The 26565-nt window shown below is 36.4% G+C and overlaps 1 protein-coding gene across 1 annotated transcript in view; it reads left to right on the forward strand.

Annotated features, from left to right (window-relative positions):
* The first annotated feature begins 4134 nt into the window (after positions 1 to 4134).
* LOC137297657 (WW domain-containing adapter protein with coiled-coil-like) overlaps positions 4135 to 26565 on the forward strand; it is a 28385-nt gene continuing 5954 nt past the window's right edge. The window contains exons 1-9 of the mRNA XM_067829561.1: positions 4135 to 4302; positions 4460 to 4493; positions 11330 to 11498; positions 14256 to 14446; positions 14571 to 14698; positions 15403 to 15491; positions 16453 to 16800; positions 24250 to 24333; positions 25946 to 26014. Coding sequence (XP_067685662.1) covers positions 4262 to 4302; positions 4460 to 4493; positions 11330 to 11498; positions 14256 to 14446; positions 14571 to 14698; positions 15403 to 15491; positions 16453 to 16800; positions 24250 to 24333; positions 25946 to 26014 — 1153 coding nt within the window. The 5' untranslated portion in view covers positions 4135 to 4261. The remainder of the gene's footprint in view (positions 4303 to 4459; positions 4494 to 11329; positions 11499 to 14255; positions 14447 to 14570; positions 14699 to 15402; positions 15492 to 16452; positions 16801 to 24249; positions 24334 to 25945; positions 26015 to 26565) is intronic.

The raw sequence follows: 26565 nt of genomic DNA on the forward strand, positions 1-26565 counted from the left end.
AAATTACAAAAAACACTCTTGGAACTGTATGCACACTATAGTCAAGGGGGGGGTTCCAATGTTTTCTTTAAAATCTGGTATTTCTGGATTAAGCAACATTTTTCCTCAAAATGTACAAGCCCAGGTTTCCACTTTTTGCTACAGGTTTTACATTTTCAACAAAGCTAGAGGAATATTATCCCCTTTAACTAAAGATCCGACATTAGTCAAGGAGTCAATATTATGAGATCGATAAATTCATTTGCCATATTATAGACATGTCAAACTTTCCCATCCATTACATCAGTTAAGGTCTTAATGGACGCATTTTCTTTCACAATGGAATTAACAAGTCTCTCTCACTCACTCACTCATCCCCCAACCCACCTATGGAGAGAGGGAGAGGGAGCGAGAGAAAGAGAGAGAGAGGGAGAGAATGAGAATTATTACCCCAAAACACATCAGAAGGCCTGATAAAAACAGGTTTGTAGATCACGCTTGCCAGTTAAACATGTGAAATATGTGACAACACAGGTAACATGTCTACTAAAACTGTCATGTCCCACTTCCTCATTCTTTCAAGATTTTATTTCATAATTTGGGTTGTAAGTTTTGATCTGACAAACATATCATCGTTCAGATACTATTACTAGATGTGATGAATGGGCTTTTTTCATTGAAAAGAAAGTCGGTCATATTGCAATAGTTCCAATACTAATCTTGATGGAAAATGACAGGGATATTCAGCCAGATACAACTGACAAGTTCATTAGAGGCTAAGAAATGGTTCTATGTGGGGATTTTGGTGCATGTGCTTTCTTACGGGACGACACTGTCTTGTGCAAGCGCTGACAGAAGTGTTGGGTCTTTGCTGCAGCATGAACACTATGAACTTCAAGAATGTACTTGTTCATAGTTCAAAACTACAATACATCAATCCATGGAGTTAGTGATTGAGTTAACTTTCATGCCGCTTTTAGCAATATTCCAGCATTATCATGGCAGGGGACACCATGAATGGGCTTTACACATTGTACACACGTGGGGAATCGATCCCGGGTCTTCAGCATGACAAGCATGTGGTTCAGTTGCATCACTTGAACAATCCTCAGGGTCAGTTGCACCTACCTCAACTCGTTTACTTTATCTAGTATTTTTGAAGAAATACACTTTTAACCAAAGTCAGTCTTCATATTTTCTTAAAGTCTCATCTCTGAATGACAACATTTTTCTCGTCAAAATAAACTGTCGATATCGATAAAAACGTATTCTCTTTGCAATCAGTCCACCATGGACATTTAGCAATAGTTAATAAATCCTTTATCAAATCATTATATACCAGCAGTCCATATCCCTGGAACCATGATGACGTCACTGGAACATAAGTTTCAGGATGGTCCAGTACACTTCAGGTTAATACAATAGATGATAACATTATTGTAGTAACAATGCAGTGCTGAGTCTCATGATACAATTCATCAAATATCACCCCTGAATCACCACAAGTGATATATATTACAAGAGAGCAGGTATAGTTTTATGCCAATTTAGCAAGATTATGGTGGGGGACACCAGAAATAGGTTCCACAAATTGTCATCGTGGGGAATTGAACCTAGGCCTTTGTGGTAATAACCAAATGCTTTAATTAAGCCACCCACCCTCCCCTACATTATAAGATGTCCTGTGTCAAACACCTTTACACAATACCAGACTCAAAATGGCAAACACATGATACAAAAAACACTTCCTATTGTAGTTTCCAGCTGGTTATAAATAGCATAACAGTCACAATGCCTCTTATCCTATCTTTCTGCCCCACACTATGCCATTTCTATCTCTAAAATTTGTGAAAAAAAATTGATAAGTTGTAAAGGTAAAACTATCAACCTCAAATAAAAGTACTTTGGGTAAGATACAGGGGTATTGTCATATTGCCATTAAACTGGAATATTGCCAAGTTCTGCATTAAACAACCAGCCACCCTACCAATCTAATACTGACATGTCTTTAATGTGAAACTCTATACTCACTATTTCAGGTATGTATTACCTCTAGAAACATCCACTTAACCCTGTTAGATAATATCTACAAAACTGTTTTCTGTAGGAAATAAATTATTTATTTGTGGTCAATCAAATCTCAAGACCAGGACATGTTTTAGTATATCTAACTTTACAGTTTGATTGTTCACTAACAGTTTCAGTTGTCTAGGCACTTTCATGATTTTTTAAAGTCATGTTGTAATGATACAGTGGAAGCCCTCTAAACGAGCAACCCCCAATTCCAGCATGTTCTCAACATCACGCCCTCTAATCCTGCGCTTAACCCATGCACATGAGAAGTTAAACGTAAATTAAAGTTAGCATCTAGTGTATACTACTGCTGAAGGGGTTGTTGTCGATACGGGTACAACAGATGTGTAGCCCCAGATATTTCTATATACAATGAGTACTAGTTTCTGTAGGCATACAGAAATGTACCCCATACAAAATCAGAATAGAGATGTGTACAGAAGGGTGAGATTTTGACCTACCTTGAGAATACAGCACCACAAACTGTAAAAACATGTCATAATACTCTTGTGTAATTGCAGGCGATTTTGTTCAAAAGCACTTCTCGAAACAATGCCCTATGACGCCGGCATAGCAACTAGGTCGTCAAGCTCACTGAGTGCATATAAGCTCCGCTCACTGACGTCTCATCACTACCAGCTATGTCACTGCAGAAGCCCAATGATGTTGCAAGTTTCCAGTAGTAGTTCACTAGCGAATGCCCAATTTTTCGCAAGCACCTGTTTAAAATAATTTAGGGTTGCAGAATATTACCTTTCCCTGGATTAATGTATCCTAGGGTTACTGGTTTTCACTCAGATAAGTGCTTTTAAAATATCGACAAATAATAGAATAAGCGTATGATCGTACCTACTAGTTAATGTTGATATATTTGTTTCCTTATCATTGATTAAAGTGTTGGAAAATGAAGCAAAAGTCGATTGCGTTTGCTTCAGATAACTGAAAGCCACCATATTTTAGATTGACGTCACCTAATTTTGCTCACCTCAATGGTTCGCTTTTTATGTTGCACACTACATACTGCAAGAAAATATCCCATCACAAAGTGAAATTAATAAACTGGAATTAAAGGGACAGACAGGCTATCACTTGTAAATAAACCTGTTTTAATACATATTTTACTTAGAAACAGTTTAGTTCTTTGTGATCTCTGTTAAAAAATCATACATTTCGAAAATGTTCGAGAACTCAACTTTTATAGATTGATCCACAGCATTTTGTTGTTTCGGCGGTTGCGGTATAATGCTTGTTTGTAAAGAGGGGGGTGTCACAAGTCATAAATTCTCATAGATATCAGGATTCAAAACAGCTGAGCTTAAATAGGGCCTTGGTGAAAATGAGATCGGTATGATACATTTCTCACGAAATAAAACAACAACATTCAAAAGCTCTTGAACTAAACTAATTCAACAAATATGAAGTTAGTCAAATGGCAATCCAACAGAATGTGCATTACTTCACCATTCATAAATATGACGAACCGGTTCTGCTCTGTATTTGCTGGTCAGAAAGACTTGCTTTAGTTTCACATGTCGAAAAGCAGACGTGATTCACGTTTTGTTTTCAAACAGATGTTGCTGAAAATAAATCTATGTCTGTTAGCAAACATAAATGTGGTAAATATCCCAAGATGACTGCACAGCAATTATCACAGTTCTAAATCTACGAAATAACACTGAAAAGGAGAAGATTGATGATGGAAAGCGAAAATGCAGGTGTTGATTTGAGAATCGAAATTCTTCCACTTATCTTTAAAAACAAAGACAACATTAACACAAAAGTCAAATATATATGCGCATGAATATTTCAACTATTCGCACAACTCGTTTACGATTTGTGAATAACCAAAAAACCACAAGAAAAAAGTTAGATATTAAACACTTGCTGTCTCCTCGTCCAATGTCAATGTGACCTTGACCGCACTGCGGCGCTCAATGGGAGTCACATGACCATAATTGTACTCATTTTGAAAGTTATTTTAATATGAGATACACGAGAAGCTATGTATTACTTAGAAAAGTCAAAGTGAGTTGTGATTATAAAATTTATTGTCTTCGATAATAATTTAGTGTCAAAAATGTTGAAAGTCCCGGATGTAATATGGCGTCAAATGGGTCGAATGCAGACGCGTAGGGTGCCCCAAAAACTCACGAAAACAGCGAGTTTACGTTTCTTTGCATTGCAAAACATTATTTTTTAAGTAGCATTAATGGTAATGCATGCAAGGAAACAACCAAGACTCAATGATGGGTAATGATCTTTCCCTTCAATGTCCACTTGTCAAAATCCCCAGGAGCAGTCCGCCATCTTTGTTGTCAAATTTTCTCAGGAAACCGTTAAAATTCCACAGTTATAGGTTTATATGCAACTATTGCAAGGTAATAATGTCGATTTTATTCTTTTGCAGGTTTGCTGACAGAAAGGACACCCATCTGCATCAGGTAATGGTCGATAGGTTCAAAGAAAGGAATAATGAATGGGAGGGGTCAGACAAAGCAATGTGTCAATAAAAATATGCCCATGTTTTGCAAATTATAGAAACTTCAAACTAGTTTTTACATTTTAGATGATTTTCAAATATTCCCAAAGGTATATCAGTCATATTATGTGGTTCCAGGTATTTGGAAACTGACAAAAAGTGAATGACATATTTTGGGTTCAAATGAGCGTATTGTGAACTCAATTAAGTCTTGATATCTCTTAACTAAAGTTGATATAAAGACAGATATGCAGCTATATTCATATTTTGGGAGATTATTACATATTTGGTATCAGATGTTAAAAAAATTGGAAGTATCTAGTGTGGATGATTCTGAAAAAAAGACCCAGGTGTCTTGATGAGCACATGGGTTGTAAAGTGCTGGTCTTCCTGCATCATATGCATTGGAATGCTTATTGGTAATTCATGTCTAACCAGATCAAGACATCTGTTCATTCAAGAATATTATGAACAGAAGAAACATGTAAGTTCTGTGGTGTAGTTCCAAGATTATTAGAACTATTACTTACATTTGAGTGTGCATGAACTGAAGGATTTTCAATATGACCATGATGTCAAGTTATAAGTCCAAAAGATTTTTGTGTTTGGTTCAGCGGAGGTAAATTGATGTCTTTCTGAACTGATTTTGAACAACAATAGCAACTTCAGTGCAGTTCATGTGGATCATGCTTGTTGGATCCCGTTCTTGAGTTGGGTATTCTGAATCGAATTACGTTATTGGCACCAAAAGCCATAACAACATCAGGCCAAACAGTATCACAGTTTCAGGGAAGTACAGATTATGAGTCAGTGAATGATCATGATCCAAAATGTTCTGAAGATGCGCATCAATTTAGAAAGCATAGCAGGCACACCACAGCAATGGTGTACAGTCTTAGAATCATATGCAGACATATTCATTTGACAAAGAGTTGTGTTATTGTTTATTGACCTCTTTACACAAGAGTAGCAATGTTGTGCCTATTTGAAATGAAACACATGATTACTGATACACCATTAAATTCCCTTCAGTAATTTAAACTCTTTGTGTTTTCCAGTATATTTTATTGAAAAAATAAGATGTATGCACTCCTGATGTTGAAAACATATCTGGAGCCCTGATGATGTAAGAATGCCATCTTTGCTATAAATGGCTTAAAAACATTCACCTCAAAGTGTCATTATCAAACTGTTCTTCTATGTCGTCTGTTTTATTACTGTCAGTAGTGAAGACAGCTTAACCTTCTGTGACTAAAATCTGAAAACTGTACAACAAGTATGTTCACAAGATATCATCTAGAACTTGTAAATGCCAAATATTCTGTAGAGGACCACAGAGGAACAACAGTTCTGATCAAATGATACGCAATATTATGATGAATTATAATTAAATGTCATTAGAATTAGATTCATATCCTTTGTTAGAATAATCAGCATGAAATTTGTTTAAAGTTCAAACCTTCAGCAGTTCCATTAAGTTAGCGTTCAAAATTGTCTTAAAACATGCTTCCATGCACACAGCAGCATGTCATGTTGGGTTTAGCAGCGCTACAGTGGTGGTGTTTTCAGGTCAGACCATAGCTTGTCTCAAGAGGTGACTTAATGGATCAGTTACATCTTTAACTCATTTTTTTTCATGTCATCATTATTGCTTGGATCAGTTCTCATGATGCGATTCTGTTCGGTCAGAATTCCCCTAACCACTGTTTTGGAGTAAGGTTCAGTGTAATTTTAATTACTGACAAGTGTTGTTCCTATATCCGTTTGGTAATTTTCTTTTTACTAAGTTCTTAAGGGTTGAAAGCTGTAATACAATGTCAAAGAAGGTGATATGTTTTCAGCCTTCCTTTCATAATGTGGGCATTTGGTAACTTAGTTAACAGTGATAAGTCATGGAAGGAATCCCACATGCCTTTTTAGAACTTGTGGTAATTCATGATAGATGTAGATCTACGTTCATTACTTCCCATGTTGTGCCCAATGGTTTGGATAAATTTTCATTTTGGTCTGTTCTTTTGGTGCTGTATGTAGGTTTATACCTTATTCAAACCTGGCATATTTTGTCATATTTAGTACGATTTCTTCCCATTAAATATGATTGTACACCCACATAACAGATAGTACACCAAGCGTCTTATATTTGTCAAAAAATAATTTCATTCCACACTATAGTACCCCAGTGAAATGGCTTAGTTATTGGTGGTGGATAGGCCTTGTTTTAATGTTAATATCTGGCATATTGAGTTGCAATTTTATAGTTGGAAGAGATTAGTTTTTTAATTTGAATTATGTGCCACATTGCTAATATTTTTCTGTTGTGTGTGACAGTTATTTACAAAATGTGCTGATTTTGTTCTTGTCGCTATATGGCTCAACTATTGCTGGTGTGGCATTTAATCTTTAACTCACTCACCCACACTGTAGTCCAACTTTTAGTATTAACCATCTTGAAAATGTCCTTGTCTGTTCTTCCAATATTGTTCATCACTGCCATCAACATGCATACCCGAGTCTTACCTGATTGCTTACGAATAGCAGCAGCGTGACTGACCCAAACCAGTGACAAAGCCCCGGATTTGATAATCCAAAAATTAACCTTTGATCTAAAGTTTACTGAGAAATATGCTTCCATCCCTGGAATAAGCGGGTCAACTTAAAGAGCCAAGTATGTGTATTGTGTACATATTGCCAAACAGACATTAATATTGCGCATTAGTTAGACATAATGGGAGTAGCCAGATTATGTTCCTTATGAGACTGTACACTTTTACACCTTAGAATACACATTTTAGCGACCTTGAATACACTTTTCAGGCAAGTAGGTTTGGCAGGTGTGCTTATTTCTACTTGACCAATTGGGTTCAAGGCTGAAACAGTCTCAGTCACTAGGTTTAATGAGTATTCACTGATATTATGAATCAGGTTGTTGGATGAGGTAAACTGAAAGTCTCACATTTGAAATATGTCAACACCTTGAATCATCGCATCATCAACATCTGTCATCATCAGGCTTGATCCTTTATATCATGCTGTGAATAAGTACGATACACCTGACTTCAGCATAAAACTGTCATTAGTTTCATGGAACCAGCTGCAAGTCAAATGCTGTCATTTTTCTTCTTTTTGAATGAAACTGTTGCAAAGACAGAAAGATCGGTGTGATCAGAGAAAATATGATCCATGCAATCAAAGCAGTCTGCTTTTGATTAAGTATAGTTTGACTCATGTAAGATGTATTTGTTTTAACCCAAGAATTTGTGTTTATGTGGATTGTAACTTGTAGTCATCATGGATACCATAGTATCCTGTAGATAAGTGTTGTGATACAGCAGTTCTACCATACGTTATTGAATATAACATTATCAAGTATCAAACTTGATTGAAGTAAGTATTATTGAAATCAGATATTTAGTCCAAATGCTATGGCATAATGGAATTGTCAAGACCAGAGGTTGTGTCACATGAGGTTTATAATCAGCTCAGCTGTGACAGGGTTTCTGAAGTAATGCTATAAGCAGACAGAGCTTGCAGACAAGTAGAATGTATGTCTTATTTTGTTAGTAAAGAATGAAAATACTTACAGGATTGTGAGTACCCAAATCATGTCTCCATGCTGCAATAGTTTTGATATATTGTACATGCTGTCATTTGTATAGTCTGCTATTACCACCCATATTTATGTGGTTAGAGCGTTTGAGATGTATGCTAGTTTTGTTTTGTTTTTTTCGCAAAGGTACAAATTTACTAACAGAATTGGTCTTTGAACATAATTGGTTTCTATAAGAAGACAAACCTGACTGGTTTTAAGAATGCAAACATTGTTCATTTCAACTGTATGTTCAAAGTTTAATCAGGTGTCATTTCATACAATCTTATATGAAGGTAAAGCACTTTGTGCTTTGAGGTGTTCTAATAGAGTAAGATACTGAATTTGAGTGTGATTGATTTAACATTGTAAACATGAACTGGCAAGTCTACTTGCCTTTCATTGCAATTCAATCCTGATATTTTTGGTTATTAATATGGCTGCGATGAATACACTGTGTGGTGAATATGATACGTATCACAAATATTGGGTAACAATTATGAAGTATTATCGTGAATGCAGTGTTTTAGTTAGTGCTTGATGCACAATATGTGGTCCTGTATTGACAGTGTTAATTTATCACAGCAGTTATCCGTGATCCCATATTAAAATTTGGTATGTAATAGTTATAATCAGCAGTACCATGCACATCATTAGCAAACTAACATGACTTGTGCTACTGCAAGGCTAGTACATACTCCACTCTTGCATATCTCACTTTGGAAAAGGACGTAAGGGTTCAAATACAAAACACTCCCATAAGAAAATCATGAGTATTTTCTGATATTCAGTCCTTTTGACTACAAATACTGAATTGAATTCATGAAGTTGATTCACCAAATTTGCTAGTGAGCTTTAACAGCCTTAGTGATTAATTACATAAAGAAGTGAAAACTTGTGATTGCAGTTTGTTGACAATCAGCTGCTTGCCTCGGTGAACATCCATGATTGATTTCTTATTTATCACTGATCAAATACATAGTGGTCATAGGGAAGAGAAATAGCATATTTAGACAAAACTTTTTTATTACAAGAGTTTATCTGGTTAGTTCAGAATGAACTCATGTCTATATGTTCTTGTATCTGGAAAGATCAAAATAGTTATCTGAAAGATCACACAGATATTCTGTTAGTATTTGTTCCCAAAGTACTATCCATGGAAGATATTTCCAAGAATGAAGTAGATCAGGTCATCAGGTACATCAGACTTGTTATTTTTTTCAAAATATGGTTGTGGAGGGGAAGCCCAGTGGTTAAAGCATTGGCTCAAAATGCGAAAAACACAGGTTCATTTCATCTAATGTGTTAAGCCCACATCTGGTGTCCTTGTCATAACAGTGCTGGAATATTGCTAAAGGTGGCCTAAACCATACTCACTGTTGCAAATATTTGTGTCACATGTACATGAAGGTCAACTAACAATGCACCATCAAAACATTATCATGGAGATGTTACAGTTATATTTAATTATGACACCTGACCCCCTTGGTGCTAGTTGTTCAATAACCATGACCAGGTTACTCGGCACATCTTTTGGCCAAATAGAGGAAAGTTAATTGATGGCTTGTTGCTGGTACGAGGAACAGTGATTTTGCTGGAGGTATGACAGTTAAGGCCTTGCTCATGAGCTTAAAAATCAGAAACTAATTATGTTAAGGTCTAATATTATGTCAAATACTGATTTAAGATGAGACATCTCAATTATAATCATGCACAGCAGTTATTGCTTTATACTATTTTGAGTGAAATTCTGCATTTTGTTTTATCCAGGGCTGACAATAGTGTATATGTTGCAGTTTACCTGTTTGTTATAGAAATTTGCATTACGGGAAACAATTTCAGGCCTTTGTTATATGATGCCGTCAGCTTTACCGTGTATTTTGAAAGGCAGTAACACAGTTGTACTCAACTTGTAGTGATAAGGCTGTTATTGCATAACCTGAAATTTAAAGAGGAAAGTTTGAAAATCAGTTTGATGTGTTTGCGTGTTAAAATTGGGGTAGAGTGGGTTAGCATAGTGGTTTTAGCAGCTGCTCGGTGCTGAGGATCAGGCTTTGATTTGCCACATGGATAGAATGTGTGAAGCCCATTTCTGGTGTCCCCTGTCATGACTTTGCTGGAATATTGCTAAAACCTGCATAAGATCTCACTTTTTCACTCACTCAGACCCACTCACTCAATTTCTAAGCATCAGAAAAGTATCATTGTCAAATAATGTTACTGAAAGTGCTGAAATGACCTTCCTGTCTCAGAGAGGATATACATGTAGATCTTTCCTGATGTGTTCTGATTTAGAAGTTGGACGAAGATGAAAACATGACACATTATTGCTAACAACTATTTTACCCTCTGCATGATGTTTCATGGCTAATTCTTGCTCTTTCATCATGTGTCATGTATAGATCTTTCCTGTGTCATTGTGAGAAATCAGTTCCAGTGTAAATAGTCAGCAAGTATGTTATTATACTTTGTAATTTTATTGATATTTTTATTTATTGTTTTTCATTGTAATAATGATAATAATAATAATAATTCTTGTCTTAAATCACAAATTATCAGAATATGACCACCAATTTGAGAGTCCATGTTTGGATTTGAAATAGGAATTTCCATTTTGAGTTGACAATAATTCAAAAAATTTTAAGCAGGCACTTGGTGTATGATATTAATACAGTGTAGAAGTAGGTATAGCAAAGTAGGATTTTCATAATTGCTCCTACGACAACTAATTTTCCTTATGAAGTCATCTCTTGTACTGAACCTAAAGCTTCAGTCAGAAAAATAGTGGATTAAAAAGTATGATCTGTTATTTTCAGCACCCCATGTAAATTAGTGGGGTAAAAATCTTTTGACCTTGAAACAGAAATCATGAGCCAATACTTTTTCATTGTTCAAACCAATATCCTGCTTCTTGTCCTACATGTAAGAGGATGTGTTGTAGGTTGCTTTTGACCTTGAAACTGATGTCAGTTTTGGATTTCTTCCTACATGAAGTTCACACATGTAGTGTAGCCAACATTCTGTTCAAAATGGTGTAAGAATAAACACAACTTACTCACTGTCTATCCATGTGATGATTTTGTTATTTTAGTTACTGCATCAAACTACCCAGATCAATTTTGGTTCTCCTCCCATGTCAGTTTGACACTTGTGATGCATCTGATATTTCGTTTAAAATGTTGTTAGGTTGTATTCACCTCTTCTCTTCCCAGAACATGCAGTATCAGTCCAAAGGTCTTGGGGGATTGTTTAACGACAGATACGAGCGAGGTGGACGGGATTCTCATGATGACCGAGCCAGAGAAGATGTCCCTGGCAGCCATCCGAGTCCCCGATATCAGAACAAGTCTTCTTATATTGAGAGGAATAAAGAGAAAAGAGGTAAGCAGACAACTATCATGTTTATCTAATGTTATTTTTCCTTATCCTGAATCACATATTGCTTCTCTTATCTGTTACGCAAAATGAAACAAACTGTCACATGTAACACTTTCTCTGTTTTCACTCATTTTTTGTGGAAATGTTTGCTCAAAAAGGCTTTTTTTTTCCAACAGTGATTGTCAAAATATTTGGAAAATTATTCAGCTGGTTTGATCATGTTATTTCATTCTTTTCAGGTAAAATTTTCTGATTTTAGAGAGTTGTGTAATGGTTTATTTTATGTATTTATCGAAATATGAAGGATGTAGCAGGCAGACAAATAGACTGAGTGGTTGTACTTGGTGATTTGGTTGACGTTGATGTTGAGTCAACATGCACATTTTTGTCGCAACTCAAAGACATGGAAATCCCAGGGATCCATAATTGTTAGTTTCAAGGGTCCTCTGCAGGCAAACAGAGGGTCCTGTGAAGTAACAGTGTAGAGAATTGTTCCTTTTGGTATTCATTGAGAGATGGGAATGAATCATATTGATGTATGAAATGATTCACATTATTGCTCAGAAAGAAACAGCCAAAATCTGAACAAAGTCATAAGGGTGTTGTGGGTGCAATGAATAATATTTTGCATCCTTCCGGAGGCAATGAATTTTTCGTCTGCGTCCATTCTCTGGACTAAGTCCTTTACAAGTTAAAGCATGTAGCAGTTGAAATAAACATGTAGATCCACTCCTTAAGTGATAGTTGATGACAGATCAGATGATTATGTACTCTTTTTGCATAATGTCACTATGTCTTGATGTCATTCTAGTCTGCCCCCTCAAATCAAAGAGATCCTTGGAAATTGACATCACAGTGCATGTCAGTTGTCATTGCCTCCTACAGTAAACTACTCTGTAGCATTCCATTTCTTGGTTTGCAGTTGCTTCACTGTTCTTACATCACTGGTGGAAACATTGTTTTTCTTCTTTGACTGATATTATGTCTCAGTTCAACTTACAATGAAAAAGTAACAGCAGCATTCATAATGTTTACATTTCCACAATGCATCCATGGAATGTTGCATGACTAGTCAGCTTCATATGCATGTGCTGATCTAAACTTACATTGGTAGTAGAAGTGCAATGTTCAGGTTGCCCCATATGGTTAATTTAATAAACATTATTTTCTGCTATCGTGCCCCTTAATGTACGGGGCTAACAGGTCCATAGAAGAGCATGTCACTACTAGTCAGTTTGCCCAATATGAGCATTGTTGATGTAGGTCACTGAAACACTTTCCCTTTTCTGTTTGTTTTCTGACTTCGATTTATTGTCAGTAAGTATTAAATTTGGCATTTTTGAAAATCAGGTTGCTCTACCACCATTTATAGTGTAATAAAGCACACTTTTGCCCTGAACTATTACAATTAGTGCTGTATTGATGGCTATGGATGTTAAGTCTTCAGTGGCAGTTATTTGATGGTTGAAGCGAAAAACTAATGATACTTTGATACAGTAGTATTTATGACTGTTGATAGTTCAATATTTCACTTCTTAATAAAAGTGCAGTGCAAAAGACGGAAAGTACCAGATTCATTCTGGATTAACAGTTAACCACCCGTTACAGCTTAAATACATACGACAGCAGCGCAGCCTGTGAGTGTGACTCAAGAGTTTGAAATTGTGAAGAACAATAAATTTGTTTTATCTGTTTACGTATTCAGGATTTCAGATTTCTTGCCAGTTATTGAATGAGGCTGAATCTTTTCATTTCATATAATCTGCTCATTTATATGGGAAATGACTTCAGATGAGACACTTTAAGGAGTGAGAATCTGTTGCAATAGTTGGTCGCAGTAGATTTTGTTGCAGTAGACTGTCATTGTCGCAGCAGTTATTTCTCCCACAATAGTCACTCCTAATTACAGTGCTACAGCATTTAACGTTAAAACTTTTTAGCTGTAATAGTTCAATTCCAATTATTTTTTTTGCACTATACATGGTGGTAGAGTGAACTGTACTTTTTATGTATTCAGACTTTAGTGGAATTTGTGCGGTTACTGACAGCATCTTCAACAAACCCCAATTCATTTGTACACTTATGTTGAGACTAAAGTGGTTTTAGGGCTGTGGTTACCTTGCATTTTTATGGAAACACCTACAAAGCCAGTTTGACTTGGACTGTACTCATATGTTGGCTAAGGGGGATTTGCATTAGTGTTATGAATACCTTTCATTTTCTGAAAGTAACTTGAACAAAGGCACTTGCTTCTCTGTATTTGTCGTGCAAGCAGTCTTTCTGCTAGAATTTTTACATCGTGACCGGCTACCATTTAAAATATCTGTCATTTGTAAATTTTACCGGTCAAGTGATCACACCATAAATTGTCATTGTGCACAAGACCTTCCATCCTAACAACCAATCAGAAATGTTGACGGTACAGCAATGTGTCAGTGCTGCTGATTTTAGCAAGGGGATTTCCAAAACTGCTAATTTTTTTAATAACACCTCCTTGTAATTTTTCAAGGAAATATTTAATTCACAGAGGTAATTAGAAAATTGATTTTCACATAAGCCAGACATGATGACTGATAACCTTTGAAATTACCAGACATAACTACTTTGTACTAATCAGTGTCTGGTATAAACCAGATAACGGAACAGAGACAAGCATGATCACTATGGTTCTAACACATTGATCACTGAGTTCATGAGGAGATAGTTAAATGGAATTACAAAGCCAAGTTTTTAGTTAAAAATTTTGTTCCTTGACGTCAGGTGGATCCAGTGGTCAGTGGGAGAAGAGCAACCACCAAATGTCATCGTCCACAAGCACCAGTAGCAGCCGAGGAGGGGGAGGGGGGAATGGACAATCCTACAGTGGAGCAGGGAGCAGCAGTCAAAACAATCACGACAGACCCTTCAAGAATGTCACAAAGGATCAGAAGGACACCAAGGACAGAGCGGAGGTTAGTTCATGCCAGTCTGTCCAGTGAAACTGAACAGTGATCAGTAAGAATTACATCAGTGTTCTCTTTTACAAATAGCTTGAAAATTTTGTCTATAATGTCTTTTTGTGTTATCTCCTTTTAGGTTCAGAAGTCGGCAGTACGAGTGTTTGGAGACTGGTCTGAACACATCAGTTCATCCAAGAAGCGATACTACTACAACTGTAGAACTGAAGTCTCTCAGTGGGAAAAGCCAAAGGAATGGATTGATAGGTAAAATGCCCTCTTAATCATTGACCAAAAGAGTATTCCATAAGCTGACGACCAACAAATATCCAGGTTAGAATTGTTCTTCAGTAACCCATACTTGTGGTAAGAGCTTGTTGACACATCAACATATCCCAGTTGCATAGATCAATGCTCATGATGTTGATCACTGGATTCTCTGGTGCACACTGAATTATGTACAGACTGCTACCATATAACTGGAGTCCAGCATTAAACAACCAAACCAATCTAAATCAATATGGTGTCGTGATCTGGTGTCATTCTGGTATTTAATCAGACCACAAGAACTGAACTGGGAAAAGTTGAAAGGGGACTTGTACCATCACTGCCAACAGTATGATGATGGATAGACCTTGTGCTTAATGTCTAAATATCTGGAATGTAAGGGAGTATTATTATTCATTTGCCAGTGCAAACCAAGCAGTCATTTATATTGCCAGGATAAATACTTATCCCATGTACACAATGTATAAAATACATGTTGACATGTTTGATAACAGATTATGCAGGTAGTTTTCCATTAAATACACAGTGTCATTAAGAAAGTACAGAATCTGTACTTCACTGAGATAGTACAATCCCAAATATAACATGTTACTGTGTGCAGTGTGAAACCTTGTGCTGATGTATTTCCTTGTAGCAAAACGTGTTTGATTAGACTGGTTTTGACACTGTCTTTCTGATTTCAGCCCTCGAACCCCAGACAACAGCCGATCAAAGGATGGACGGCTTCCTGGCAAGCCGTATACATCCTCCTCTACAACCTCCTCAAGTAGAGGTGAGTGGTTGCTTTACTCTTTTACATCCTTTTTAAAAATCACTTCAATAAGTATGTCTTTGTAGGGAATCCATGGTTTCATTGGTCACCATCTGTGAAGATCTGGGTTAGAAATGATCTGTAGTAAACCATGCTTGTCATAAGAGATGACTAACAGGAATGGGCAGTCAGATTTGCTGACTTGGTTGACAGCATGTCATTGTATCACATTTATATAGATTGATGCTCATTCTGTTGATCACTGGCTTGTCTGGTCAAGACTCGATTATTTGCAGACCACCGTCATAATATATTGCTGAGTGCAGCATAAAACTAAACCCATTCACTCATTAGTCACTTTTCGGGATGTCTTACACTTTGAATCTTCTTTTGCAGTAATTTAGAACTTTTCACTTAGAGTTCATTTCTTACAAATGGTGATAGATCTGCTTTAATATATAAATGGGCTAATGATAGGTTGACATTGCAGTTACATCCCATGGCCATGCCAGAAAGCTAGTATCGATTTGAGTTTCATCTCGTCTTGATTCTGGTTCTTGGTTTGTCTGCACTGTAATTGACATGCATGCTTGTGAGTTTCCCCAGGGTTGTAAACAAATGAGACATGCATGACTTTGTTAAACAGATATATACATATATCTGTCTATATTTAGGCCTGTACACAATGACTAACTCACCATTCCTGCTCGTGACTTCCAACTCTCATAACTAAAGCCAAGGATGCAGTGTCACAGGTGACAGGCATTGCAGGGTTTGGTTATTGTGTACTGATCACATCAAATTAACTGTGAAGGGCAGACAGTCATATGTTGATCATTGAACCTTTTTTTCTTTTTTTTTTGTGAGACAGATGTTCTTGCAGAATAATTTCTTAATCCAAGTGAATGGTAAACGAGTCTGTTTATTGTTACCTACACCACTAGAATTTGGTTATCTGATACTGTTGCTTTTCCATTTTCAGCCAGTGACGGGGCAAAACATTCCTCTAGTGGGGAACGTGAGAGACCAGACAAATACCCCCGAAGTAATTCAGACTCTTCTGTCAAACACTCTGAAAAGTTCTCCCCAACAGACAGACCCAAAATTGTGTACTCTAAAGACGTGTCGAACACAGCTTCCCTTAGGACTAGTAACTTATTACAGAGGGCGAACTCCACCTCTGATAACTCAGCATACAAGGAGGGCTATACGGATCATAGAAAAAACAATTATCCTTACTCTTCTGTGGACCCTATGCGTCGGCGTCAGAGACATGAGAGTGAGAGTAGTCGGTCCTCAATAGGACATACGACACCACAGAAAAATGATGGTGAGTACAATGTTTTGAACTTCCCACAGTCTTTGTATATTTGCCCTAAATATCTCAAATTTCTCCTTTACAAACGTGGTCATTGTATTCCAATTGAGTAGACTGATCCACATTCTGTGGATCACTGGCTTGTCTAGTCCAGGCTTGATTATTTACACGCTCTAGCCGTATTGTTGGAATATTGCTGAGTGTGGCATTAACAACCTGCCAAGAACCATTACAAACTATCTTATGATAAGGGCAGTTATGAGTCGTTTGCATAGTCAGAGAATTGAACTGCACTCTTTTATGAATTCAATATGATTGCAAGCACTGAAATCGTTTATGCATGAATTTTCTAAATGGAGTGATGTTCAACAAAACGGCATGTGCAATAGGGAATATGGCCGAGGACAGGCAGGGTAACAGTTATCACTTTCATATGTTTAATTTGGGAGTATGTGGACACTGGCCATGGTTGTGATAAACTATTACAGTCAGCATGGTCCAAACATTTCTAAGGATTTCACTGAATGTCATGAACAATACACCAACTGCTGACTAGCTATTGTTTTCATTAGCCAATCATCATACTCAGGATTCAATATTTATGCTATATGTCATATCTACTGCATAATGGATTTGTTGCATCGATACTTATCATCTGGTACTTAAGTCTCATGTATTTTCCAGTTATTGTTACTCTTAGTGAGTAATGTGAATGGTGTCAAGACCTCAACAACTAAGAGCTCCTTGTCAGCAATTTGATGGCCTTTTTTAACCCCTTGGAGGCTTTCTCCAGCAACCATTTAATAATCACTCTTGGTTTTGTGCATAAATGCTCACTTAACTGGTAGGGGACTCAGTTTCTTATTGTTTCAGTCTGATTCAAATAGCTGCTTTTGTGCCTGTTTGAAAATTTGTTAGGTATTTCAAAACCTCACAGATCTGAACTTGATGTGCATTTGTGACTAAAAGTTGCAGAATTAATTTCATATTTGAAACCAAGATTTCATATTATTTCTATACACTCTTTCTCAGAAACATTCTCAGAGCAGTAGGTTAATGTAGATGTAACATCTTAGAATAAAAAAATACCCTGCCAGGGGCCCCTTTCACAAAACTCTCGTAAGCCTAAGGTCTCGTAACTTTTCTCGTAGCATTCGTACCTCCTATACTGTAACATAGGAAGTAGGAATGTTACGAGAAAAGTTACGAGACCTTAGGCTTACGAGAGTTTTGTGAAACGGGGCCCAGTTTTGCAGTTGCAGTTTGCAGAGACTCAAGCCCTGGTATAGTGAAATCTAACTGTTATTTATTTCAAACAGGAATAAATCTTGTACAACTTCTTTCCCTGTGCCATGTAACTTGCATGATGCTTTGTTAAGTGTACATTGTTGGAAATTGGTGGTGTTTGAATCGGGCAACCCTTAATTATTTATTTGAAAAGCTTTCGGTGATGCTAAATCGTTGATGTTGCTCAGTTTCATGCAGTACTACTATTGTTGTGGGTTATGTTAAGGTCCTTGAGAAAGGTTTCTATGAATGTTTTTATCTTTGTTTGTTGGTAGTTTGTGTATTATGGTGTGGAAGCTCTTGAAAGATTTCAGTCACAGTGATTCAGTGTTTCAGTTGTGCTCTCTAGAACCAGTAACCTGCTGTATTGGTATTTTAGAAAATGCTGTATGATGAACATATGGAATTGTCTGCATTGCATCTTCTTTTATTCTTTGATATGTTTCGGGGTATGTTCCAGACTCATCATCAACCACTGTTAAATATCCAGATATCATGACTTCATTTTGCGTGCAGTTTCATTAGTTCATCATTTTTTCACTTTATTGCAGTAGAATCGCAGCTCTAAATCATTTGTGTTATGTGCAAATTGAGATACCGTAAGGGATAAACATAATCTTAAAGGGCGCTGTGCAGATTCTGCTCGTCTAAAGCTAGGGAATGAAGCATGAACTGGTGTTGGAACAGTATTGTTATTGCAAAACAGTTATATATGGTATCGTGAGTCTCCTATGGGAATCCAATGTAGCATTGCTGTGTCGTTGCACCTCAAGTGTTTATATGATAACTTCAAAAGATTTAAATGGTTATGAATCAAGTGTATTCACTCTTTGCTTTGTGATCTTTTTTTGGAAGTGACAATTTACTGAGTAACTTGGACATACAGTTAACAATTTGAACATGGGTTTTCCATGCAACAAGCTACATACTTACGTTGATGCAGCTCAGTGTTATTAGTTTGAAGACTTGAAGTCTTTTTTCACAATTACAAGATTAGAAATTAGCATGAAAAGCAGTGTCTTTGTTCACTGTTCCAAGTTTAAATTGTATGGTATTTATGTTCAAGTACAGTCATCCCTTGCAATAACGCACTTCGTGATAGTGCAGATTCAGGGTAATCCATGGTTCCCATTAAAAAAAGTTGAACTGTGATCACACCCCTTCATGAAATCGAAAATAAGTCATCAACAAATCCGCTGTTGCGCTCTGGAAAATAACGTAAACTAGTGAAATTCAATGCAAATAGCAACTGACAGTGTTTATTGTACATATCCATTGTTTTTCAGATGCTAAAACATGCAGGATTTTCTCAATAGTAATCATACTAACAGCGAAATATTGTAGTAGATCTAACTTATAAAAGACATACGTATGTCAAGGTAGAGACTGCAGTTTGGTAGAAATTGCGGTCAGAGTCTCCAGTAGAGATTGGGATTGGAGTCCTGCTTGTTGAGTCTCCGATACTGCTAGTAGAGATGGCAGTCGGAATCTATATTGGTAGAATCTCTGATGCTAGTAGTAATTATTAACAGATTGAGATTAACAGATTAAGATTGACTGGAACTGAGTAAACAATTCTATTAATTAACTTAAGGTTGTTCTTTTTTTTCAAACATGTTATATTTCTAGAGAAAAAAAGCATGTTTGCTTTTTCTAACACTGTTCCAGGAAATACCAAATTGGTTTGTTGTTACAAGGTGTAGGTGGCATTTTGGCATTCTGGCATTCTGGGAGGAGGGGTGCAGGGTGATTACCCACTTGGACTTACCCACCTGAGAATATTATTGCCTGGTCATTTCCCCACCTCTTTGGAAAGCAGTCTTGTCATAATAATTACTGATCATTAGTTGAGAATTACATCGGAATGAATTCAAACTTCCTACTTTTAACTATGACTTTGAAATGTAGGAGTTGTGGTGGGATTAAAGACAGCATGCATGTAACATCTCACTGTAAACAATAGGAAAGTAAGTAAATCAGTAAGTTTTTCCCTGCAACAAAAGACCAAATAGTAACCAAAAGAACTGATTTTTCCTACAACCAACCCCAGCATGTAAGGAAGGTGTGACATATTGTTTTATGTTTACATTATGTTTACATATATGCAAATAAATTTTGTTTTTCTAAATATTCACTGGCTTGCATTAGTGTAGGATTGCAATCCTCAACCCTGACAGATTTGAGCTTCTACTGGTTAGGGATTGTGATTGTTTAGGTTATTTTATATAATCAGAGATTCTACCAGTAGACTCCTATCGCAACCTCAGTCTAAGTGAACTTAGTTTCAGTGTATTTCATTACACTCCACTACTGAGTGTAGCAAAACCTTATGGAAGGTTGCGTCAGGTAACGTTTAAGATATTCCAATCAGAACACAGCTTAACAAATCATGAAATTGCACATTCCCACATACCTTTTGAATTTTTATCTTGAAATCGTTCATACCTGAACAATTCCGAATGCTATATAGTGTACGCTCACTTCCGGGTGATGCACATCCCTAAATAATTGCCATTGTCTGATTGGTTAAATCTATTTAACCATCTCGCGTTTGATTGTACGCTCATTGGTTGCTCAAAAGTTACCTGACTCGACCTTCTACTAGGTTTTTTGTTAGACTCACTGGTGGAATTCTTGGATGTGTCGAACTGACATCTCGGTCCCTGCCAATTTCCTTATATTTATCATTATTTTTACCCTGATGTGTCGAACTAGATGTGTCAAATTCTCGGTTGTGTTGAACTCATTTTAGGGTCCCCAAAGGCTCCAACAAGTACAAATTTACCCTTTTGTCTCGAACTGTCAAAGCTGGTTGTTGCAACTGAAAACTTCAGTCACGCAATCGGAAGTCATCCTCATAAACGTGCTACTAAAGATCAAAAGTAATGATTAACGGACTCAACAATCAAGTGACATGTTTAACTAAGCATCTATACACACATTGTCAGCACACTTACCAACTGAACTTTACTCAAACAATTAACCATAATTAAGTTGTTAATTAAGTGACACGTTGATCACGGACCGACAGGATATCTCTAAACAAACAATGGTGCATGTTGTTGTCATGTGACAGTCTACATTAGCGGTCATGTGATTTCCTTGAAAATACAAAATGAGAAGTGAGGAAAACGGAGTTGGATTATCTAAATTAATGTTTTGTTTTTGGTTAAGTATTTAAGGTGTAGGATCAATTTTTTTAACCAGTTACGTGACACTGACACTTTTTTCAACCAGCTTGGTAAACGTTTATTGCAAAGATATATTGTTCGTATGTGTATCCTACTGCAAAATAACGATGTGTTAAGCACCGTGGTCATGTTTGTTCTTGGTCTTTTCAATGCTGACGGATGTGTCGAACACTCGGATAAGTCGAACTTTCCCCTTGGACCCGACGAGTTCGACACAACAGGGTTCGACACAACAGGGTTTGACTGTATATGTAACTACCATCAGTCAAGTACTTACAGTGTTTGCTGTGCATATATATGTTTTTATTTTCAAAGTTTGTTTATTTTCACCTTCACGATCCGATATAGTTTTACAGGGCACAATACACAAAATAGCAGTTTTCTTATGTCCTTGGAAAATGAGATTTTAGTAAGCCTTTGTTCCACATTATGTAATAGGTACTAAAATGCGGATGTCAAATAACGCTGGGGGTTCATCCATGGACCCCAAGACCCGTGTTATGGCGAGGGATGACTGTACTAGAAGAGCAGACACACCAGCATCTCCTTCATTCAAAAACTAAATGATAAGCCTGCACAGGAATACTGTTGTCACTGCCATTTACGATTCACACAACATGTATTGTAAGGATATGTTTTGGTTTATAGAGGGTTTTCATAAACAATCATTGCAAATTACTGTTAAACACATTGCTCCCAAACACAAACATATATATGCCATTTTACTAAATTGCTGTGTCTGAAAATACTAATTGCATGTTACAGAATGTCTGCAGCTTTAAGCATTTTAAGCCTATTAATTCAAGAATTTATAAAAGCAAATCAAGAACTGAAACTCTGAAATTTGAGTGTATTAAGTAACATGCTGTCACCAATTTTGTTGAGATAATTGTAATTGAAACAGTTCCACGTTTTGGTATTACCAAGAATTCAGATTTGTATGATTTGCATACGAAAAAAACATGCACAGTCAATATATATATATATATATATATATGTTCCTTACCAGAAATCAAGTTAATTTCACGAGACATTACAACTTTGTACATGAGTAGTCTATCCATTTGACCTAATTATTGTGAAAACGACTATCCAGTGGTGGGATATGCAGCAATCAAAAATGTTTCCTATACTGTACCACCTGTTCCATACATTTTACAGATTTAAAAAAAAACTACTTGTGATGATTTAGTCTCTTTTCTTTTCCCTGATTTTAACGTGATACATACTATGATACAAAGTATTGCTGGTTGGTTTAGTGCTAATATTTGCTGTCATTAATCATGTTGATGTTATCATTTTGTATCCTCTATTTATTCCACATACTAGGCTAGCTGTTCATAAGAGTGAAAGATCTTGCTTTTCTTTAATTGTTTTATTTTATTTTTATTTTTTTTGCACTTCTTGGGTACAATGTGAGACGTCCATTTCTGGTGCCTCCATGGTGGTGGTGTTGGGCTATTGCATAAATCCACACTGACTCACTCATTCTGTTGAAAGAACTGATGTCACAAATGTGAACAGGATTTGTTTTTTATTCTGTAACATTGTCCTTGGATTTAGATGTCCGTCTATGCAGTAATCTGCTAACTAACTGTAAAAACAAACAGAAATACAGACCAGTTTTAGGGCTGCAACAATTCATCGAAAATTGAATCTGACACATCAGTCTTGATTTTCAATAACCATTATCACTATTTCGATTTGATGTTTGAGTATCTATTTATGTTATTTTCACAGCTGCAAGAAAGTAATTTTGTCTCTAATTCGAGCAGTTTCAAGTGCTGAAATAAGGTGGAATGTGATTGTTGATGCTAGGCTAATTATCCCATGAGAATTGTTAACAGGAGACACCACATATCTCTTTACTCAGTCAATATCCATGCAACAAATTATAACACAGTGGTGTACATTTCATAAACCAGTACAGGAAGAAAACGCAGTTAAGTAGAATCAGATAAAACTTCTTTCAATCGTCCAAGCTAGTTTACTAATATGGCATTCCTAATTTTGGAGATGTACCCAGGGACTGGGAAAGGCAGGGGCCATGGTCCATTTTGCACATTTGAGTGACAAAGGCCCATTAAAATTTTGAGGTTACCTATTGATAAAATGGCTGTGGCTCATTGTATGTACAGAAAATGCCTAATAATCCTGAAAATGATTAATTGTCAAAGTTTTCTTTACCACTCAGTTTTCAGCATTTCTTACAATTGTATTGTGTAATGAGTTGGCTGTATTGGATCTGTGGTCACAATTCTGCCTGGAGAAAAGATGCTTGTTTTTAGCCTTTTGAGAATGAGATATTTTACTTTACTGTTGCAAACATAACTACCAATCAGCAGTGTTCATTTTTCGTATTGAATATTCTCATCTGTCTGCAGGTTGCTGTATTTTTTGCTTACCTGACAGAAGTCATTAACGTATGTTGTGTCTTGTTTGTAAGTCATCTGTCATTAGCATCATGTCATGTGAAGGACAAGACCAAGAAGGATGAAATTACACATGTACTTGTTCCCACCAGTGATGACACCCAACTTTTTTCTGGAGATTTGAGTTTCCTACAAGGCTGCATTGGATGCTTCTTTGTATTGAAGACTAGTTTGAGGCCATTGCTGACAACTGGAATTAACTAGTCTGACTCACTGACTTTGTTGAAGGGTGTGATTGTATATCAGTTGTGTAGACAGTCTAAGGATCACTTCCACTGCATTGTTTTTGTCTCCAGACTCAGTTGTTTAAAGTCTGCAGTCTCTGAAATATTGACAAGTGCAGCATTGAACAAAGACTATCAAACAGTCTCTGAAAATATGAGACCAATAACTTTATTTTTTAAGGATCCCAGTTGAGATGGAAGACACTGAACCTCCACATATAAAGGGTAGTTAGAAGACACTGAAATGAAGTATTCAGTGTTGGAAAGTGATTTGAAGAGATGATCTTCTTTGTAGTCAAATTTTTTAAGATTTGCTTCTGTCCCCAGATTCTAATCACGCTGATGACATGGAGATATCGCCAGGTAGTACTCCCACCAGTTCACGTGGAGTCAAGGCATCATCATGTACAGGTAATACACTTCTTACCTTGATTTACACAGCTCTGAAGTGCCTGGAGGCTATTTAATTATGATAAATATCCTGGGCCCATTTGCCACCTTGGCTTCATTCTGTGTCTGGTTGTGACACAATTCTTGAAATAGCTGACTAGGGAATTTGATAGGAGTTAATTTTGTTTTCTCAAGTGAAAAAGCAAGGTCATTTATTTGCACCTTGTTGCATATCGTCTCTCATGCAACTTCAAATGTCTTGTTAGTAAGAGGATTTCAGTCTTGACCTTTTGCACTTGCAAAGACATCTTTTCAGCAAAATATTCAATTACTGTGGCCACTTGGGCTAGATAGACAGTGATGTTCAATGTGGATAGATTTTGAATTTTTATTCAAAAGAGGCGTTTTGGTTGTGTTCCAACTCCTGTGTGAGAGAAAGTCTATGCTTTCAGAATGAAGCTATGTTAGGAATGGGCTCAAGATGCCTTTTGTATAGGATGGAGATAACTTGCTGGCTAATCAAGGATAAATAGGGCAGTGTGTCGACAACCTCTTAACATGTTTGAGATGTACTGAAGTGACCAAAGATGTCCTTCCAGGAGTGATGTCATCAGTCAGTTATTTTGTCAAAAGTTATATTGAAAAATATAGACAGAAAAATATGGTAGTTGTAATTGGAGATGAATGTATCACTCAAACCTTTTTTTTTTTTTGCATGATATGTGAAGGAAATCTCATGTTTATGAAGTATGAAACACTACCCCCACAAGGAATAATATGTGATACAATCATGACAATTACATCTTTTGACACATATGATTGTATCCCTATTGGTGCTCATGGATTGGACAAAAAAAAGACAAAACAAAATTCTGTAAGTTTTTGTTCAGGTATGTAGGTTGTCATATAATATTAAGAGACCAGTCATTGTTGTGTTCTACTGACAAAGAGGTGAGAAATATTGGTGGTACTGTCATACATTACTAGTAGCATTGTGACAATTCTTTATACCTATACTTGACTGACAGCTGTTAATGGTATTGTCATTGCTTTGATCGTAAACCATACATTTTTTAGTCTTCAAACATTTTTTCAAACTGTGTATCAACTGTTCTACCAAACATAAAGATATACATGGTATATCAAAAATATGTAGCATTACATTCTTGTAATATAGACTAGTCAGCCAACTCTGAAATGCAGTGAGATCAAATGGAATGGGATTAGAGTGCATGTATATAAATTAACAGGTGCAATTCAAGGAATGTCTCTGGATCTGCTAAGAGGCTAATAGCTTGCTCTCAATCTGATGCAAATATGAGTAGAATTCTCAAAATGGCAAAAATATAATCCCAATTCATGTCGCTATGTCCTATAATATCCTGGCTTTGAAGAGATGACATCATTTCACTGTGGATCTTTTATCCCCAATGTTTCATTTGTGTAATGAATTCAGTGTCACATGTATAGAGTTTTTTTATACTTTTGAAACAGCCAAAACTTAAACTATCATTTACTTCTGAAGCACTTCATATTTAATCCAGGATAAATCCCATAATGTGGAAGGTTTAATGTAGTATACAAGACAAAGGTGCAAAACAGAGGTTACCCTGTACATCTTTGTGTCTTCCAGCTGCCCTGCAGACTTTACAGAAGTTACAGGAGGCTCTCAACATGCACATAGCTCGCACCCAACAGAATTGTAAGTTGTCAGTTAGTGTAGTAGTATCTTCACATGTAGTCTAGCTCATCCACAATATTTAGCCTTGGGTTCTGTTCCTGCCTGTCTGCTCATGACAATATTTGGGTCTCTGTTTTGTTTTATTAGAATAGTTCATTGCCATTGATATATTGTTTCTGGGTATCAATATTTTGACTATTCTTGTGAATGTTTTGTTGCTTTTGTCCATTTTAGCCATACCAAATTTCAAATTGATGACTTCTTCCTCCTTCTGAATTCTTATTTGTGAAATTCAAAAGATATATTGGTTTGTTTTTTGTATCTGAACATGTACCCTGATGATAATATTATACCATTTAACCAATTGGCAATCATGAATTCTGTCTTATTTTTCTCCAATATGGTTGCATCATAGTAAAAATAACTAGTTTCATATGTAAAAAATGTAGCAGTACACTTCATTTGAGATGTGTAATATCTGATATATGGAACATGGATTGATGAAAGTAATCACACGATAACTCTATTTTCTCTGTCTATGAGTGACCTAATAGTTCTGTGGTGTAGTTTTA

The sequence above is a fragment of the Haliotis asinina genome, chromosome 10 (assembly GCF_037392515.1).
Source record: "Haliotis asinina isolate JCU_RB_2024 chromosome 10, JCU_Hal_asi_v2, whole genome shotgun sequence".
NCBI classification, from domain to species: domain Eukaryota; kingdom Metazoa; phylum Mollusca; class Gastropoda; order Lepetellida; family Haliotidae; genus Haliotis; species Haliotis asinina.